The sequence below is a fragment of the Bombina bombina genome, chromosome 6 (assembly GCF_027579735.1).
Source record: "Bombina bombina isolate aBomBom1 chromosome 6, aBomBom1.pri, whole genome shotgun sequence".
Classification (NCBI taxonomy): domain Eukaryota; kingdom Metazoa; phylum Chordata; class Amphibia; order Anura; family Bombinatoridae; genus Bombina; species Bombina bombina.
This window is the reverse complement of record NC_069504.1, coordinates 548,509,226-548,531,456: the sequence shown is the minus strand read 5'-3', so window position 1 is coordinate 548,531,456 and position 22,231 is coordinate 548,509,226. Positions and strand designations below refer to the sequence as shown.

At 35.4% G+C, this 22,231-nt stretch overlaps 1 protein-coding gene across 1 annotated transcript in view; it reads left to right on the top strand.

The window, feature by feature from the left end:
- ATOSA (atos homolog A) overlaps positions 1–22,231 on the top strand; it is a 165,826-nt gene that overhangs the window by 81,566 nt on the left and 62,029 nt on the right. The window contains exons 5-6 of the mRNA XM_053717489.1: positions 2,796–4,248; positions 15,344–15,460. Coding sequence (XP_053573464.1) covers positions 2,796–4,248; positions 15,344–15,460 — 1,570 coding nt within the window. The remainder of the gene's footprint in view (positions 1–2,795; positions 4,249–15,343; positions 15,461–22,231) is intronic.

The following is a 22,231-nucleotide window of genomic DNA, read 5'->3' as shown; positions in this document are numbered from 1 at the left end:
AGTATTGATAGATGCTCTAGCAGCGCCTTGATCCTTCAATCTGGCTTATGTTTTTCCACCGTTTCCTCTCCTCCCGCGTCTGGTTGCCAGAATCAAGCAGGAGAAGGCTTTGGTGATTCTGATAGCGCCTGCGTGGCCACACAGGACTTGGTATGCAGACCTAGTGGACATGTCATCTGTCCCACCATGGACACTGCCAATGAGGCAGGATCTTCTAATACAGGGTCCGTTCAAGCATCCAAATTTAGTTTCTCTACGTCTGACTGCTTGGAGATTGAACGCTTAATTCTATCAAAGCGTGGGTTCTCTGAGTCAGTTATAGATACTCTGATTCAGGCTAGAAAGCCTGTCACCAGGAAAATCTACCATAAGATATGGCGGAAATATCTTTGTTGGGGTGAATCCAAGGGTTACTCATGGAGTAAGATTAGGATTCCCAGGATATTGTCCTTTCTCCAAGAAGGACTGGAGAAAGGATTGTCAGCTAGTTCCTTAAAAGGACAAATATCTGCTTTGTCTATCCTGTTACACAAGCGTCTGACAGAGGTACCAGACGTTCAAGCGTTTGCTCAGGCTTTAGTCAGAATCAAGCCTGTCTATAAACCTGTGGCTCCGCCATGGAGTTTGAATCTAGTTCTTTCAGTTCTTCAAGGGGTTCCGTTTGAACCTTTACATTCCATAGACATTAAGTTGTTATCTTGGAAAGTTTTGTTTTTGATAGCTATCTCTTCTGCTCGAAGAGTTTCAGAATTATCTGCCTTACAGTGTGATTCACCTTACCTGGTGTTCCACGCAGATAAGGTAGTTTTGCGTACCAAGCCTGGTTTTCTTCCTAAAGTTGTTTCTAACAAGAATATTAACCAGGAAATAATTGTTCCTTCTCTGTGTCCTAATCCATCTTCGAAGAAGGAACGTCTATTACACAATCTTGATGTAGTTCATGCTTTAAAGTTCTATTTACAAGCAACTAAGGATTTCAGACAAACATGCTCCTTGTTTGTTATCTATTCTGGTAAGAGGAGAGGTCAGAAAGCGACTGCTACCTCTTTCCTTTTGGCTGAAAAGCATCATCCGTTTGGCCTATGAGACTGCTGGCCAGCAGCCTCCTGAAAGAATTACTGCTCATTCTACCAGAGCAGTGGCTTCCACATGGGCTTTCAAAAATGAGGCTTCTGTTGAACAGATTTGTAAGGCAGCGACTTGGTCTTCACTGCATACTTTTGCCAAATTTTACAATTTCGATACTTTTGCTTCTTCGGAGGCTATTTTTGGGAGAAAGGTTTTGCAAGCAGTGGTGCCTTCCGTTTAAGGTACCTGTCTTGTTCCCTCCCTTCATCCGTGTCCTAAAGCTTTGTTATTGGTATCCCACAAGTAAAGGATGAATCCATGGACTGGATACACCTTGCAAGAGAAAACTGCATTTATGCTTACCTGATAAATTACTTTCTCTTGCGGTGTATCCAGTCCACGGCCCGCCCTGGCATTTAAGTCAGGTAGAACATTTTTTGTTTAAACTACAGTCACCACTGCACCCTATGGTTTCTCTTTTTTCTTCCTAACCTTTGGTCGAATGACTGGGGGGTGGAGCTAGAGGGGAAGCTATATGGACAGCTTTGCTGTGTGCTCTCTTTGCTACTTCCTGTAGGGAATGAGAATATCCCACAAGTAAAGGATGAATCCGTGGACTGGATACACCGCAAGAGAAAGTAATTTATCAGGTAAGCATAAATTCTGTTTTTACATTCTAACAGTTTTGAGCATGAGCAAATGTGGCTCCCTGTTTATCTAGTTTATTCACGTAATACTAAACCAACTCTGGAAGTTTTATGACATCATGCTTGATAAGCTTCCTGTAGAGCCCACAGCCTGCTTGTAGGGCCGTGACATGAAGTAATGGACACTGCACAAACTAAGTTAATTTAAAAAAAAAAAAAAAAAGGTAAAATGCATTTAAATAGATGAATTATACATATTGCAATGATTTCAATTAAGTATATGCCACTGCTTAGTGCTTTTTTATTACAACAATGAAGCTGACTGTTTAATATTCCTTTTAAGTTGGAAATATAAAACTGAATACAGTTCTGGGTCAAAAAATATCTTTGCACTGGGTAGACTTTATTCACATCTTTTTCTTTTTTTTTTTTTTCCTTCAACCTAGCTTCATCTGCCTAACCAGCCTCTCCACATTTTATTAGTTTCTGCACAACTGATTTACTAAAGTTATCTCAATTCTTTAGTAAATCAGTCCTATGAGTGCAATTTGTCAGATGTGTAGCACAAAAAACGTTGTTAAAGGATCATGAAGCCCACATATTTCCTTTTATAATTCAGATAGAGAGTACTATTTAAAAACATTACAATTTGCTTCCATTATAAATTTACTTTGGTCTCTTGGGATCCTTTGTTTAAATGGTAGGCTCAGAAGTATGCAAATATATGAAACACTATATGGTAGCAATTTTGCATTGTGATGGCAATATGTATGCAATGTATAACATTGTTTAAAATATTGATACAAAAGTTCTGCCATATAGTGGTCCAGGCACTTGCACACTCTTTAACCTAAGTATGTTCTTCAATAAAGATTTGGGGTTTCGTGTCCCTTGTAAGGTTGTTTTTTTTTCCACATAGCTTAGCATAGCATGCTGCAATACTTAAAATTTAATTTAAATCATGTTCATTGTTGGTGGGTGCACTGGATTTTTGTTAATTGTATAGATAGTGGTATTTGTAACAAATATGTAGGACTGATATAAGAGTAATTTCACATTTGTTTCTGTTTGTTTTTGCAGTGTGAGTGCAGCGGATGGAGAGCTACAGTGGAATTTTTCCCATACACCAACTGAGCATGTTTTTCCTGTCCCAAATGTTTCACACAGTGTGGCCTTGAAAGTCAGTGTCCAGTCTTTGCCTAGACAATCCAGTTATCCGGTGTTGAACTGCAGCATTCATAGCAATCTTGGTTTTTTAGACAAGAAAATGTCCACATGTGAGCATAGTGTTAGTCCAACTTTGGATGCGCATCGTGCAACTGGACATGGAAACATTCTCAGTTCTACGCAAGCAAGTAACAAGCAGCTTTGGACTGTTGGACGTGAAGGTTTACTGCATACAAGGGCCAGCTCAAACATGAATACTACTGCTTCTGTTAGAAGTGCTAAGTTTCTCTCTAGCAGCGGTAATAGTTACGGCATTGGGACATCGCCATCAAAACTTCAGTGTTTCAATGTTATTAATGACTCTAAGGCAGCACCTCATAATTCACCCATTAGAAATCTGAAATCATTTTCTTTGGTGGATTTATCTAGCAGCACACAACAAAATCAATCCACAGACACAAACCCTTTAATAGGCACTTTAATTCAAGAACGTCAAGAAGTCATAGCAAGAATTGCACACCATTTGCTACAATGTGATCAGGCAAACTCACACATAAGTAGTAATGCTTTCAATATGCTTGAAACTAGTCCTGTTAATTCCAAGATATTTAGGAGCCCACACGAAGAAGATAATGCCACAAAAAGAAACCAGGAAACTCCAGTAACATTTACCTCAACATTAGGATTCACTGTAACCACAGACAGCCGAAAAAACTTGCCAGACACCCCCATCAGTTCCTCACGCCCAAACTCGGAAGATAAAACCTCTCCAAAACTACAAGCAAGAAGAAAACTTATACTTGACGATGAACCTGTCTTCAGCACATTTCAGCAATCTCTAGGTAAAACAACTCAATCTGCTCTTTTGTGGTCCAGCAAAGAAAATATTTTCAATCCACCTGAAAATGTAGACATTCTAATTAGCGAACAGACTGAAAACAATGTCTGTAAAGGAACTGGTAACCATTGCACGTATCCAAAAAATTCAAGTGATAGAATTTGCACTAACAAACAAAATAACCCAGATGAAAAACACTCTTCCCACAGTTTGAATCTAGATAATTCCAAACACTGTTCAAAAAAAGTAGTGACCGTTTGCCAAACCCAGCAACTTAAAGATGTGGAGAAAAATCTAAAGAAAGCACAATGTTCAGACCATAACAAACAGCTCCACAGCATTGAAAACTATAGAGACAGTGATAAAGACAGAGACAGTGTGAAAGCCAGAGAAACACAAGAGAAACAAAAAACGTTGCATGATGAGAATGAGGATCCAGCAAAATGCGACTGTCATATTCAAGGGCAAAGGAAATGTAATGGAAGCTGTTTGACAAGATGTGAGCGGCTGAAAAATACAAATCAGCTAGTAAGTGTCTTCATGGAATCTTTGTCATTTCACAATCACTTTAGCTATATGTTTGTTTGTTTTTTTAAAGGGACATTTCAACCAAATTGTAATCCACCTGGGTGCATTTCAGTTTTGAATAGATACATTTTTGTTTTATACATGTATTTAGCAAAAATTATTTTTAAAAAATCCATAACTGTTTCAAAAGTGTATTTAAGTATGCCCCGCGCACCAGTATTTTAAATATATCACTTGCTAAGAGAGCTTAAGGTACCTGTACCATCTGGTAATGATGCAATTTGTTAATTGCTGACATGATACAAACCCCCTGGTGCTCTGAGCAGCTGCAGTATTTAAAATACTGGTGCACTGTGAATATCTAGCTATACTTCACTGCACGTGCAGAGAAAAATGCTAACAATTAAAAAGTGATAACTTTTACTAGAAGCATTTTTGCCAATGTATGTATATTGCAAATATGTTTCTATTCAAATATGTAATTCATTTATTTGCATTTAAATTTTGACCAGAATATCGCTTTGAATGAATGGGAAGCTGGTGGCTAGTGGATTATTTGGTTGGGATTTTTTTGGGCTTTTTAGCCACTGGTAGTTGGGTTATGCCATGACATAGTTACTGTGTTAAAGTACGGGAAACCCAACATTTTTCTTTCATGATTCAGATAGAAGTAAATTGGAAAGTTGTTTAAAATTCTATGCTCTATTATTTAATTTGCTTCAATATTAAGGTATCCTTTGTTGAAAAGCATAGCTATGTAGGCTCAGCACCTGGGGACTATTTGCTGATTGGTGGGTGCAAATAAAAAAAAAGAATAACTAAATATTTAAGCCAATTAGATAATAGAAGTAAATTAAAAAGTTGTTTAATATTGTATTCTCTATCTGAATCATGAAAGAAAAAAAAAAATCCTGTCCCCTTTAAACCAAGAAGTTGTGGTGATATTAGCAATAGATGCTCTTATTGATGTATCGGGTAATATCCTTTTAAACATATTGTGAGATAGAGATATACTGTTTAATTAATTTTTTAATAACTGATGCACAATAATTATTTTGAAAAGTACCACAAATAAGCACTAGGATTATATATATATATATATATATATATAATAAATAGAAATGCATATAGATAAAACATCCATTGACTACCTTTTGAAATTCAGAGGTATAATTTGTCATGTTAATTTGCATAATTTGTTAATGCCTGACATACAGAGAGACCAAAGATGCAGTTTTTCAGAACTTTGAGTACTTGTAAGAAGAGACTTAAAAAGCATCCAAAGTCAAGAGGAAAAAATGAAGAAGAGAGAGAATTGTGGATATACACATCAATATACTCCTGTATTATATGCATGTGTATATCAGTTCTTAACAAATTAAGATCACTTTTTTGGGCCTGTCAGAAAAAAACTGTTGCTATCTACCCAATGTTTTGGGAATAGCTATGATATTTATTTATGGATATATATATGAAGAAAAATAATGAAATGTTAGGGGTAGAAATTTAGGAGCTATAGCTCCATGATGTATGTGTTTTTGTTTTTTTTTATTTAATTTTTTTTTATATTTATTATTGTACATACATACATACATACATGTCAGTAATGTAGTTGTCTAAGGGACGGCAGTGCATGCCAAGTCTGCGCGCGTGTGTGGAATGTATGTATATATCTCACTTAAACACACACACACACACATATATATATATATATATATATATATATATATATATATATATACAGTATATTCAAAATAGGACTGCACTCGCTGGGTTTAAGCATAAAACTTATTTTATTGTGGTACCACAATAAAATAAGTTTTATGCTTAAACCCAGCGAGTGCAGTCCTATTTTGAAAATTACAATAAATATACCAAATATCACAAAGAAAAAAAAATGTGAAATAAATGTGATAACAAAAATCATAAAAGGAAAACCAAATAAAGTTCTGAATAAAGGATATGTCTGTGTCCTCTGGATGAGTTTTTCAGCTTGTTAGCATTCCTCAGTGAGATCCCATAAAAAAGGAAACAGAAAATTGCAACATAGTGTGAATCTGTAATGGCACTTTGAGGAAGTAGTTGTTTTGTAACAAATGACTACTCACATTTGTTGGAGCTTTCCACTAAGCTCAAGGATATGCGCACTCCCACTTTATACTGATGGGAAAACAGTACACTAGGCAAAACTTGGATACAAATTTATTTTAAAATATATAAAAGCGTCACATAAGCCTTGATAACACCACAATGTAAGGGTACAAAAGCAGATATGCTGTAATAAATGCTTCAAATCGCCAAACTTGCAAAGAGGTAAATGGATCAGCAGGAGTGTGACCGCCGAAACCAAAACCTCTTTAGTAGCAAGACAGTAGCGCTAAGCCCCCAGGTGTCCTGGCTAGTGTAGAGACGTGATAAAACTCAATATAGAACAGTTCAGTTCCGACGTACGTTTAGCAGGTATGCTTTGTCAAGGAATGTTTGTGCGCATGTCCAAGAGTCCTTTTAAACAATCCATTGATGAGTTTCTGCCAGGTTTGTAGTTCCATCCTCCATTTTGGAAGTTGGCATTTAGGTAATTTGTCATTAAACAACTAGTATGTTTTTCAGCTTCTTTCAGTTTTATACATTTTGTTGATATATGCATAGATGTTAAGATGGATAACCAGAATTGGTAAATTATGCATTATAATGTTATAGCATTATACATATATGCAAAACTTCAAAAAACATAATCACATTGTGCCTGCAATTGGTGTCTATACTGATGGTATATGTAGGTATTTGTTGTGTTTTTTTTTTTTTTTTTTACCCCTTATTGTGAAGGTATTAGTTATATCTTTTTTAGTTTAAGTGATGTTACTGACTATATGTCCTATGGACCATAATTAAACTACTAGCCTTATTATAAACCTAGTTGTATCGTAATGTTTTCAAAGATAGATTTTATTTGTTAGCATGTGGCATGTTTAAAAACATATATTGTACTTATATGTGTTTGCGCTGAAAAGTTATGATAGGATGTTGAGGTTACTGTTTCTAACTATGTGTTTAATTTTACATTTGGGGTTCCATATATTGAAAATAAGTTTGTGAAACATTCTAAAACTACCTAGCACTGACAATATGAGTGTGGACAAAGAGAAAAAATAAATAAATAAATAAAAAATAAAAAAATAATAAAAAAAAATAATAAAAAAAATATAAAAAAAAAATATATAAAAAATATTAAAAAAAAAAAAAAAAAATTAAAATAAAAAAAAAAAAAAAAATATATAAAAAAAAAATAAATAAAAAAAAAAAAAAAAAATATTAAAAAAAAAAAATTAAATTTTTTTTTTTTTTTTTTATTTTATTAAAAAAAAAAAAAATATATATATATTATAAATTTAAAAAAAATAAAATAATAAATAAATAAATAAAAAATAAAACAAGAAATATATAGAGTTTATAGCTTCGTAGCTGTACTTATAAATAACTTTCACAAAAAGTGATGGATTTCAAAATCTTTATTAAGACCATTGGGTATCAAGCTATCCATAATATGGATCCACTTCATTTCCAATTGTCCCAATCTATTCTGTGTGTCTCCTCCCTTCCAATTCAGTTCTAATTTCTAATGCCCAGAAATTCCAAATCCTTTACATTTCTATTGTGCTTTTTATCAAAGTGAGACGATACTGTATGATTAGCATAACCCTTTTCAATATTGTAAATATGCTCATTCATCCTAATTTTCAGAAGTGTAGAGGTACGCCCTATATAGATTAAATTGCATGAGCATCGTAACATGTAAATTACGTTTTTGCTATTGCAAGTAATACATTGATCTATACTGTACTCCCTTTTGTTATCTCCAGAAAATAATTTTTTACAGAATTTTGGAGTTTTTTTCATAAATTTGCAAGCATTGCAGAATTGACACTTTCTAAAACCCATTTCAGATGGTAGCAACCAATTTTTTACTTTGTTGTTGTCTACTTCTTTAATACATTGGGATAGTTGAAATTTAAGGTTGGGAACCTTTCTAAAAATTATGTTAGGTCCATCGCCTAAAAATTCATTTAATGGTGCATCTCTTGTGAGGATTCCCCAGTGTTTTTGTATGATGTTCCTAAGTTCTCCACTCTGAGTGCTATGTTGGAAGATAAGTCTATTTGCTAGTTTATCATCAGTGAATTTCTTATTTTTGATTTTATATTTTAATAAATCTGACCTGTCCATGTTGGTTACTTCTTCTATTTTTTCATCTAGAAAATTAGCTGGATAATTTTTCTCTAAAAAACGTTTTTTTAGGATTTGAGATTGAACCTTATACATATCTTGTTCTTTACAATTACGTCTCAGTCGGACGAATTGACCTTTAGGGACATTTTTAAGCCAATGTTTTTGATGACAACTTTCGAGGCTTATGTAATTGTTTACGTCTATGCTCTTAAAAAAGTTTTTCGACTTCAACATTTCATTCTCAATGTATATTTCAAGGTCTAAAAATTCTACCTTGGTTTGACTATAATTCCAAGTTAGAGCTACTTTGAACTCATTTATTTTCAAATATTCCATGAATTCAAGTAATTGGTTCTCACTTCCTGACCATATGAAGAAAAGGTCATCTATGTAGCGATGATAAGACACCAGATATTGCGCCCAGCTAGAGTTGTAAATATATTGATTTTCCCAATTGGCCATATATAAATTGGCATAGCTGGGCGCAAATCTGGTGCCCATCGCTGTGCCTCCTACTTGCAAATAATATTGGTGGTTGAACCAAAAGTAGTTGGTTTCTAGAATTATAGCTATGCTGTCTAAAATAAACTCAAGTTGTTTTTTATCCAAAGAGTCATCTTTTTCTAGGATGTTTTTTACTGATGCTATGCCAAGATTTTGTCTATTATGGTATAAAGTGACGTAACATCACTAGTCACCAACCACCAATTTGGATTCCACTCGAGTTTTTCTAAATGGTTAAGGATACTTAAGGTATCTTTCAAATATGATTTTGTCTTTACAACATAAGTCTGTAAAAATTGGTCTATATACGCCGATAAATTGCTTGTGAGGGAATTGACCCCTGACACTATGGGTCTACCCGGGGGTTAGATGGATCCTTGTGTATTTTCGGCAGTATATAAAAAGTGGGAGTTTTTGGAAATTTGTTGTAGATATATTGATATTCTTTTTTTATTCACAATGCCTGTTTTTAAGCCTTTTTCTAAGTGAAGTTCAAGTCTTTTTTAAAATTTTATTATTGGATTACTATCAAGTTCGATATATACCTCAGTGTTTTTAAGTTGTCTAAGACATTCCTCATTGTATTTAGTTTTATCCATGATAACTGTCCCTCCGCCCTTGTCCGCGGGGCTTTATGACTATCTTATCATTCATTTTTAAATCTGCCAAGGCTGTTTGTTCTAGTTTAGTGAGATTGGAACCATAATTAGTTTTCATATTTTTAATATCCCTGTGTACTAGTTCTAAGAATGTCTCCATAGGTGCTGATTTGCACTGTGTGGGATTAAAGGAGGACTTTTTATGTACCTCTATATGTTTATATTTATTTATTTCTATAGAACTGTTACTGATTATGGGATTGTTAGTGAAAAACTTTTTTATACATAGATTTCTAATAAACTTCTGAATTCCTATAAAGGCTTCAAATTTATTCATTCTGTAACTGGGAGCAAAATTTAGCCCTTTGTTTAAGACAGAGGTTTGGGCTTCTGATAGTGTGGTACTAGACAGATTGAAAATACCATTATCTTTTTTATTTGTTTATTATTGTGTTTATTACTTAGTAATCCGTTCTGTCCATGTTTTTGCGTCTTTTGTTGAACAGATCTGAATCCGTTCTTGTGTATTTTCTTTTTCCAGCCTCTATAAAAACCTCCTCCTCTTCTGAGTTATATCTTGCTAAAGCTCCAAATCTATTATGGGTGGTGGTTTCTTTTGGATATTGTTCTTTATGATTTTTAAAAGGATTTCTAGGTTGTTGCCAATTATTTTCTTCTCTTGCCCACTGTTCAGATCTATCCTGATTGTTTCTATAATTCATATTTTTATTATAAGTCATGTCATGATTTTTCTGTGGATATCTGTGATCTGCATAGAAAAATCTTCCTTTCTTTTGTTATAGTAGCTCTCTCTTTCTCTATGTGCTAAAGAATTATTGTTGGTGTTGATTTGATGTATTGCCATAATAATTATTTCTATGTGTGTATCTAAAGTCTTGATCTTTATATTGTAAACGCTCCTTGTTGGAATTACTAGTATTTTGAATATGTGTTCTTCTATTTTTGGCTCTATAATTTCTTTCTTTCCTTTCTTTATAATCCTCATAGTCTCTAAAGTATTTCTTTCTCTTAGTGTCTTTGATCTCTTTTTTTAAACAATCTAAATTTTCTGCCACTTTTTGTGAAAGTTCCCCATTATGTTTGCTCTCCACATTTGGTCAGGATAACCTTATGTTTATGACCAAGTGGAATCATATTTTAGAAGAATGCACAAGAAAACTTATGAATCTTATTATTAGTGAAAAGAAAAAAATATTGGATGAGGCAAATATAGAAATTAACATGCTGGAACAAAAAATAACTCCCCATATGGAGAGCAAACAATATGGGGAACTTTCACAAAAAGTGGCAGAAAATTTAGATTGTTTAAAAAAGAGATCAAAGACACTAAGAGAAAGAAATACTTTAGAGACTATGAGGATTATAAAGAAAGGAAAGAAAGAAATTATAGAGCCAAAATAGAAGAACACATATTCAAAATACTAGTAATTCCAACAAGGAGCGTTTACAATATAAAGATCAAGACTTTAGATACACACATAGAAATAATTATTATGGCAATACATCAAATCAACACCAACATAATTCTTTAGCACATAGAGAAAGAGAGAGCTACTATAACAAAAGAAAGGAAGATTTTTCCTATGCAGATCACAGATATCCACAGAAAAATCATGACATGACTTATAATAAAAATATGAATTATAGAAACAATCAGGATAGATCTGAACAGTGGGCAAGAGAAGAAAATAATTGGCAACAACCTAGAAATCCTTTTAAAAATCATAAAGAACAATATCCAAAAGAAACCACCACCCATAATAGATTTGGAGCTTTAGCAAGATATAACTCAGAAGAGGAGGAGGTTTTTATAGAGGCTGGAAAAAGAAAATACACAAGAACGGATTCAGATCTGTTCAACAAAAGACGCAAAAACATGGACAGAACGGATTACTAAGTAATAAAACACAATAATAAACAAATAAATAAAAAAGATAATGGTATTTTCAATCTGTCTAGTACCACACTATCAGAAGCCCAAACCTCTGTCTTAAACAAAGGGCTAAATTTTGCTCCCAGTTACAGAATGAATAAATTTGAAGCCTTTATAGGAATTCAGAAGTTTATTAGAAATCTATGTATAAAAAAGTTTTTCACTAACAATCCCATAATCAGTAACAGTTCTATAGAAATAAATAAATATAAACATATAGAGGTACATAAAAAGTCCTCCTTTAATCCACACAGTGCAAATCAGCACCTATGGAGACATTCTTAGAACTAGTACACAGGGATATTAAAAATATGAAAACTAATTATGGTTCCAATCTCACTAAACTAGAACAAACAGCCTTGGCAGATTTAAAAATGAATGATAAGATAGTCATAAAGCCCGCGGACAAGGGCGGAGGGACAGTTATCATGGATAAAACTAAATACAATGAGGAATGTCTTAGACAACTTAAAAACACTGAGGTATATATCGAACTTGATAGTAATCCAATAATAAAATTTAAAAAAAGACTTGAACTTCACTTAGAAAAAGGCTTAAAAACAGGCATTGTGAATAAAAAAGAATATCAATATATCTACAACAAATTTCCAAAAACTCCCACTTTTTATATACTGCCGAAAATACACAAGGATCCATCTAACCCCCCGGGGTAGGACCATAGTGTCAGGGGTCAATTCCCTCACAAGCAATTTATTGGCGTATATAGACCAATTTTTACAGACTTATGTTGTAAAGACAAAATCATATTTGAAAGATACCTTAAGTATCCTTAACCATTTAGAAAAACTCGAGTGGAATCCAAATTGGTGGTTGGTGACTAGTGATGTTACGTCACTTTATACCATAATAGACAAAAATCTTGGCATAGCATCAGTAAAAAACATCCTAGAAAAAGATGACTCTTTGGATAAAAAACAACTTGAGTTTATTTTAGACAGCATAGCTATAATTCTAGAAACCAACTACTTTTGGTTCAACCACCAATATTATTTGCAAGTAGGAGGCACAGCGATGGGCACCAGATTTGCGCCCAGCTATGCCAATTTATATATGGCCAATTGGGAAAATCAATATATTTACAACTCTAGCTGGGCGCAATATCTGGTGTCTTATCATCGCTACATAGATGACCTTTTCTTCATATGGTCAGGAAGTGAGAACCAATTACTTGAATTCATGGAATATTTGAAAATAAATGAGTTCAAAGTAGCTCTAACTTGGAATTATAGTCAAACCAAGGTAGAATTTTTAGACCTTGAAATATACATTGAGAATGAAATGTTGAAGTCGAAAAACTTTTTTAAGAGCATAGACGTAAACAATTACATAAGCCTCGAAAGTTGTCATCAAAAACATTGGCTTAAAAATGTCCCTAAAGGTCAATTCGGTCCGACTGAGACGTAATTGTAAAGAACAAGATATGTATAAGGTTCAATCTCAAATCCTAAAAAAACGTTTTTTAGAGAAAAATTATCCAGCTAATTTTCTAGATGAAAAAATAGAAGAAGTAACCAACATTGACAGGTCAGATTTATTAAAATATAAAATCAAAAATAAGAAATTCACTGATGATAAACTAGCAAATAGACTTATCTTCCAACATAGCACTCAGAGTGGAGAACTTAGGAACATCATACAAAAACACTGGGGAATCCTCACAAGAGATGCACCATTAAATGAATTTTTAGGCGATGGACCTAACATAATTTTTAGAAAGGTTCCCAACCTTAAATTTCAACTATCCCAATGTATTAAAGAAGTAGACAACAACAAAGTAAAAAATTGGTTGCTACCATCTGAAATGGGTTTTAGAAAGTGTCAATTCTGCAATGCTTGCAAATTTATGAAAAAAACTCCAAAATTCTGTAAAAAATTCTTTTCTGGAGATAACAAAAGGGAGTACAGTATAGATCAATTTATTACTTGCAATAGCAAAAACGTAATTTACATGTTACGATGCTCATGCAATTTAATCTATATAGGGCGTACCTCTAGACTTCTGAAAATTAGGATGAATGAGCATATTTACAATATTGAAAAGGGTTATGCTAATCATACAGTATCGTCTCACTTTGATAAAAAGCACAATAGAAATGTAAAGGATTTGGAATTTCTGGGCATTAGGAAATTAGAACTGAATTGGAAGGGAGGAGACACACAGAATAGATTGGGACAATTGGAAATGAAGTGGATCCATATTATGGATAGCTTGATACCCAATGGTCTTAATAAAGATTTTGAAATCCATCACTTTTTGTGAAAGTTATTTATAAGTACAGCTACGAAGGCTATAAAATCTATATATGTCTTGTTTTATTTTTTATTTATTTATTATTTTTATTTTTTTTTTAAATTTATAATATATATATATATTTATTTTATTTTTTTTTAAAAAAAAAAAAATTTAAATTTTTTTTAAGTTTTAATATTTTTTTATTTTTATTTATTTATTTTTTTATATATATTTTTTTTTTTTTATATTTTAATTTTTTTATTTTTTTTATTTTTTTTTTTATATTTTTTATATATTTTTTTTTTATATTTTTTTTATTTTTTTTTTATTATTTTTTTTTTTTATTATTTATTTATTTATTTATTTTTTCTCTTTGTCCACACCCATATTGTCAGTGCTAGGTAGTTTTAGAATGTTTCACAAACTTATTTTCAATATATGGAACCCCAAATGTAAAATTAAACACATAGTTAGAAACAGTAACCTCAACATCCTATCATAACTTTTCAGCGCAAACACATATAAGTACAATATATGTTTTTAAACATGCCACATGCTAACAAATAAAATCTATCTTTGAAAACATTACGATACAACTAGGTTTATAATAAGGCTAGTAGTTTAATTATGGTCCATAGGACATATAGTCAGTAACATCACTTAAACTAAAAAAGATATAACTAATACCTTCACAATAAGGGGTAAAAAAAAAAACAAAAACAAAAAACACAACAAATACCTACATATACCATCAGTATAGACACCAATTGCAGGCACAATGTGATTATGTTTTTTGAAGTTTTGCATATATGTATAATGCTATAACATTATAATGCATAATTTACCAATTCTGGTTATCCATCTTAACATCTATGCATATATCAACAAAATGTATAAAACTGAAAGAAGCTGAAAAACATACTAGTTGTTTAATGACAAATTACCTAAATGCCAACTTCCAAAATGGAGGATGGAACTACAAACCTGGCAGAAACTCATCAATGGATTGTTTAAAAGGACTCTTGGACATGCGCACAAACATTCCTTGACAAAGCATACCTGCGAAACGTACGTCGGAACTGAACTGTTCTATATTGAGTTTTATCACGTCTCTACACTAGCCAGGACACCTGGGGGCTTAGCGCTACTTTCTTGCTACTAAAGAGGTTTTGGTTTCGGCGGTCACACTCCTGCTGATCCATTTACCTCTTTGCAAGTTTGGCGATTTGAAGCATTTATTACAGCATATCTGCTTTTGTACCCTTACATTGTGGTGTTATCAAGGCTTATGTGACGCTTTTATATATTTTAAAATAAATTTGTATCCAAGTTTTGCCTATTTTGAAAATACTGTGAATATTACTGACCTGGCACCCTGGTTGATGACTGGAGGAGATTGAGAGTGCAGATACACATGGAGGATATATATATATATATATATATATATATATATATAAATCTGATTTTTTTGTTTAATGCTCTTTAAATGTGTTAATTTTAAAAGTTTTAGCTGTCTGGTGTATATGTATACCAATGTGTTTGTTTGTTTTTCCCTAGAAAACCATTCAATTAAAACAATCTACAAACTGGAAGAAGCAAAGTTTTCGATCTCTAGATGGAATATTGACCAATGTGTTTCACCCCAGCACTGGTTTACCTTTACTCTCAAGTCCTGTGAGTGTAAAATGAAATCTGTTTTCCTTGTACTTGCATGTATTATCTTGCAGACAAACCAATGTTGTTTGATGCCTATCTACCTAGACATACTATTGATTACCAGAATTCTTCAGTAAATCATCTATAATCCATGCATTTGTTTATCGTAGCCACTCCCTTAGGGAGCAAGTACCACAAATCCACTTAATGTCCCTAGGATTTAGGTGTTTTTTTTTTACATTTAAATTTAACTCATGACTTCTTTCTACTCTGTAAAAATGGTCATTCTTCAACTAAAGTAATCTCCTTTTCCTACAATTTAAAGGAATATCCTAGTGTGAAAATAAAATTATATTTTTTAAGGTTTTTAATTTTTAACTGCAAATCTGTTATCCTTGTTACTTCTAAGATCACACGTGATGGATGTATTCCATTATTTTACTTTTGTTATGTATCCCCAGTCTTGTCCGACCGGGGAGATTGACAGCTCCTGCCCGTGCGTGATTGGCTGTGCGCGGGCAGGGGGCGGCTTGCACAGTGCAAAATAGCGTTCTTGTGCAATGCTGAATTCCGCCAGCAGCGAGCTGCGAGGGACAGAGACGCATATGTATGCCCCTGTCTGCCGTAGCTTGATAAATCAAGCCCTTTTCTATATCTACAAAAGTCTTAATACTTTACTGCAAAGATAAGAAATCTTAAACTATGTGAACACAGCACAGGATTCATACAGTAGCTTATCTCAAGTTTTTAGAACAATTTTATGACTTCATCTTTAGAAACTGAAACATTTTAAAGCCACAACATATTTTTTTGTGTGTTTATTTCGTAGGATAGAAAATATCAAAAATAGCTTGAACATATATTATTGGTAAGGTCAAAGCAATACTTTGTATTTTTAAGCAGAGGAGAAATTTCACAAGATCATAGTTTTTCATGATTCCCATTGACATATGAGAAGTTATGTCATACACTTTCAGTACTTCTATTATCTACAGTCTATACTGTTGAATACATATAGAAATAACCCGAAATAAGTCTTTTTGGAGACTCATAGTCCTTAGACATATGGTGAATGATTCTCTCCACAATGGGAAGAGCTGTTGCTTTAGCGAGTGTCTCAAGACATGATATGATCAGAAGGAGGATCTCCTAATAAATGTCCTTTTATTTGTTAATGATTTAGTTTGTTATGATCGTGTCTGACAATTCTTCAGTAATCTCTTGCTTTAAAGAAGGGAGCAATAAAAAAAAAAACTCCAACTTTAAACTGAAAGAAACCGCAATTCAATTTGCTAGTAAAGAAAATCTACAAGCAAGAAATATTAGTAATGTAGCCCAAACGTCTTTCAGACTAACTATAGTGGACTGGCTGCTATAGAATTAAAGAGCAACAAACTAGTAAAATATTTTCTTCTTTAGACACCCAACTCTAAAGTTATAAATATACATTGTCTTGGATGCAAATACAACTTATTGTGTTTTCTCCTGTCTGCAGTGATCTGCAAATTCCTGAATAGAGCTAAGCAGGAGTGTTTTAATTTCTGCCATTCTGCTCACTGACAGGCATTGGTGTGTAAAGTGACTGCAAATAGATAATGCATAAGTCTTTCTAGAATAACTGGGCATACAAAATCCTGGTTCAGAATTGCAGAATTAGAGCAACCCAGCCCAAGGGCACTCCTTGAATACTCACATGAGTATGTTTATCTTGTCTGTAGTGTAGTGAAATCACTTTGTGTTATGTTACCTGATTTTTATTTAAAAGTAAATAATTTGAATAAATCTACCCAGTGCATAAATATTATTTGACCCAGAACTGTTCCACATATGTACCTCTGAAAATAAACCCTAAAAAATCTGTGTGTATCATTTTTGGGGTGTTTATTTCTCTTTAATAATGTGAAGTAAAGAGACTTTGCAATGTACTTTCATTGTCTGTCTGTTGGTTCCCTTTTCCTGTAATTTATCTCTGAAACTTGTTTTTCTCAATTCCACTAATCTTTGCTTTGGTTATATAATTATAACTAGTATTTATTTACTGTTTAATATCCCTTTTTAAAATGCATTTTTGTTCAATAGTATACACTGCTCAAACTCATTCCAATTGGTTTGGAAACGCACACGAATAAGTATTATAATTCTATATTTCTTCTGTTATGTGTGATCAGTCCACGGGTCATCATTACTTCTGGGATATAACTCCTCCCCAACAGGAAATGCAAGAGGATTCACCCAGCAGAGCTGCATATAGCTCCTCCCCTCTACGTCAGTCCAGTCATTCTCTTGCACCAACGACTAGATAGGATGTGTGAGAGGACTATGGTGATTATACTTAGTTTTTATGACTTCAATCAAAAGTTTGTTATTTTAAAATAGCACCGGAGCGTGTTATTACTTCTCTGGCAGAGTTTGAGGAAGAATCTGTCAGAGTTTTTTACTATGATTTTAACCGGAGTAGTTAAGATCATATTGCTGTTCTCGGCCATCTGAGGGAGGTAAAGGCTTCAGATCAGGGGACAGCGGGCAGATGAATCTGCATTGAGGTATGTAGCAGTCTTTATTTTCTGAATGGAATTGATGAAAAAATCCTGCCATACCGTTTAAAATGACATGTATGTATACACTTCAGTATTCTGGGGATGGTATTTCACCGGAACTACTCTGTTAAAGGTCACTAATCCTTTTTAATAACTATTTATCATGTTAACGTTTTTGCTGGAATGGTAGAATCGTTTACGTTGCTGAGGTACTGTGTGAATAAATATTTGGGCATTATTTTCCACTTGGCAGTTTTTTTGCTTTAATTGTGACAGTTTCGTTTCTCTTCACTGCTGTGTGGGAGAGGGAGGGGCGTTTTTGGCGCTCTTTGCCTACGCATCAAAAAATACCAGTCAGTTACTTTTATATTTCCTGCATGATCCGGTTCATCTCTGATAGATCTCAGGGGTCTTCAAACTTCTTTGAAGGGAGGTAAATCTCTCAGCAGAGCTGTGAGAATTCTTATAGTGACTGTGAATAAAAACGTTTGCTTTGTATTTTTTATGTCAAATTAATTATTGTTATTTTTACTAATGGGAACAAACCTTTGCTAAAAGTTTGTTGTTTTAAAGTTTGATGCTATAACTGTTTTTCAGTTCATTATTTTCCAACTGTCATTTAATCGTTAGTACCTCTTTGAGGCACAGTACGTTTTTTGCTAAAAAAGATTATAACCAAGTTGTAAGTTTTTTGCTAGTGTGTTAAACATGTCTGACTCAGAGGAAGATATCTGTGTCATTTGTTCCAATGCCAAGGTGGAGCCCAATAGAAATTTATGTACTAACTGTATTGATGCTACTTTAAATAAAAGTCAATCTGTACAATGTGAACAAATTTCACCAAACAGCGAGGGGAGAGGTATGCCGACTAACTCGCCTCACGCGGCAGTACCTGCATCTCCCGCCCGGGAGGTGCGTGATATTTTGGCGCCTAGTACATCTGGGCGGCCATTACAGATAACATTACAAGATATGGCTACTGTTATGACTGAAGTTTTGTCTAAATTACCAGAACTAAGAGGCAAGCGTGATCACTCTGGGGTGAGAACAGAGTGCGCTGACAATGCTAGGGCCATGTCTGATACTGCGTCACAGCTCGCAGAGCATGAGGACGGAGAGCTTCATTCTGTGGGTGACGGTTCTGATCCAAACAGATTGGACTCAGATATTTCAAATTTTAAATTTAAATTGGAGAACCTCCGTGTATTACTAGGGGAGGTCTTAGCAGCTCTCAACGATTGTAACACCGTTGCAATACCAGAGAAACTGTGTAGGTTGGATAAATACTTTGCGGTACCGGCGAGTACTGACGTTTTTCCTATACCTAAGAGACTAACTGAAATTGTTACTAAGGAGTGGGATAGACCCGGTGTGCCGTTCTCACCCCCTCCAATTTTTAGAAAGATGTTTCCAATAGACGCCACCACTCGGGACCTTATGGCAAACGGTCCCCAAGGTGGAGGGAGCAGTTTCTACTTTAGCTAAGCGTACCACTATCCCGGTGGAGGATAGCTGTGCTTTCTCAGATCCAATGGATAAAAAATTAGAGGGTTACCTTAAGAAAATGTTTGTTCAACAAGGTTTTATATTACAACCCCTTGCATGTATCGCGCCGATTACGGCTGCGGCAGCATTTTGGATTGAGTCGCTTGAAGAGAACCTTAGTTCATCTACGCTAGACGACATTACGGACAGGCTTAGAGTCCTTAAAACTAGCTAATTCCTTCATTTCGGAGGCCCGTTAGTACATTTAAACCAAACTTACGGCTAAGAACTCAGGATTCGCCATACAGGCACGTAGGGCGCTGTGGCTAAAATCCTGGTCAGCTGATGTTACTTCTAAGTCCAAATTACTTAATATACCTTTCAAGGGGCAGTCTTTATTTGGGCCCGGTTTGAAAGAGATTATCGCTGACATTACAGGAGGTAAGGGGCCACGCCCTACCTCAAGACAAAGCCAAAGCTAAGGCTAGACAGTCTAATTTTCGCCCCTTTCGGAACTTCAAAACAGGAGCAGCATCAACCTCCACTGCACCAAAACAGGAAGGAGCTGTTGCTCGTTACAGGCAAGGCTGGAAGCCTAACCAGTCCTGGAACAAGAGCAAGCAGGCCAGGAAACCTGCTGCTGCCCCAAAGACAGCATGAACCGAGAGCCCCCGATCCGGGACCGGATCTAGTGGGGGGCAGACTCTCTCTCTTCGCCCAGGCCTGGGCAAGAGATGTTCAGGATCCCTGGGCACTAGAGATCATATCTCAGGGATACCTTCTAGACTTCAAATTATCTCCCCCAAGAGGGAGATTTCATCTGTCAAGGTTGTCAACAAACCAGATAAAGAAAGAAGCGTTTCTACGCTGCGTACAAGATCTGTTAATAATGGGAGTGATCCATCCGGTTCCGCGGTCGGAACAAGGACAAGGGTTCTACTCAAACCTGTTTGTGGTTCCCAAAAAAGAGGGAACTTTCAGGCCAATCTTAGATTTAAAGATTCTAAACAAATTCCTAAGAGTTCCATCGTTCAAAATGGAAACTATTCGGACAATCTTACCCATGATCCAAGAGGGTCAGTACATGACCACAGTGGATTTAAAGGATGCTTACCTTCACATACCGATCCACAAAGATCATCACCGGTATCTAAGGTTTTGCCTTCTTAGACAGGCACTACCAGTTTGTAGCTCTTCCATTCGGATTGGCTACGGCTCCAAGAATCTTCACAAAGGTTCTGGGTGCCCTTCTGGCGGTACTAAGACCGCGAGGGATTTCGGTAGCTCCATACCTAGACGACATTCTAATACAAGCTTCAAGCTTTCAAACTGCCAAGTCTCATACAGAGTTAGTTCTGGCATTTCTAAGGTCGCATGGATGGAAAGTGAACGAAAAGAAGAGTTCTCTTTTTCCTCTCACAAGAGTTCCATTCTTGGGGACTCTTATAGATTCTGTAGAAATGAAGATTTACCTGACAGAGGACAGGTTAACAAAGCTTCAAAAATGCATGCCGTGTCCTTCATTCCATTCAACACCCGTCAGTAGCTCAAGGCATGGAGGTGATCGGCTTAATGGTAGCGGCAATGGACATAGTACCTTTTGCACGCCTACACCTCAGACCTCTGCAATTATGCATGCTAAGTCAGTGGAATGGGGATTACTCAGATTTGTCCCCTACTCTGAATCTGAATCAAGAGACCAGAAATTCTCTTCTATGGTGGCTTCATCGGCCACACCTGTCCAGGGGGATGCCATTCAGCAGGCCAGACTGGACAATTGTAACAACAGACGCCAGCCTACTAGGTTGGGGCGCTGTCTGGAATTCTCTGAAGGCTCAGGGACTATGGAATCAGGAGGAGAGTCTCCTTCCAATAAACATTCTGGAATTGAGGGCAGTTCTCAATGCCCTTCTAGCTTGGCCCCAATTAACAAACTCGGGGGTTCATCAGGTTTCAGTCGGACAACATCACGACTGTAGCTTACATCAACCATCAGGGAGGGACAAGAAGCTCCCTAGCAATGGTGGAAGTATCAAAGATAATTCGCTGGGCAGAGTCTCACTCTTGCCACCTGTCAGCAATCCACATCCCGGAGTGGAGAACTGGGAGGCGGATTTCTTGAGTCGCCAGACTTTTCATCCCGGGGAGTGGGAACTTCATCCGGAGGTCTTTGCCCAAATACTTCGACGTTGGGGCAAACCAGAGATAGATCTCATGGCGTCTCGCCAGAACGCCAAACTTCCTCGCTACGGGTCCAGATCCAGGGATCCGGGAGCGGTTCTGATAGATGCTTTGACAGCACCTTGGAACTTCGGGATGGCTTATGTGTTTCCACCCTTTCCGCTTCTTCCTCGATTGATTGCCAAAATCAAGCAGGAGAGAGCATAAAGTGATTCTAATAGCGCCTGCATGGCCACGCAGGACTTGGTATGCAGATCTAGTGGACATGTCATCCTGTCCGCCTTGGTCTCTACCTCTAAGACAGGACCTTCTGATACAGGGTCCATTCAAACATCAAAATCTAACTTCTCTGAAGCTGACTGCTTGGAAATTGAACGTTTGATTTTATCAAAACGTGGTTTTTCTGAGTCGGTTATTGATACCCTGATACAGGGCTAGGAAGCCTGTTACCAGAAAGATTTACCATAAATATGGCGTAAGTACCTATACTGGTGCGAATCCAGACATTACTCCTGGAGTAAGGTTAGGATCTCTAGGATATTGTCTTTTCTACAAGAAGGGTTAGAAAAGGGTTTATCAGCTAGTT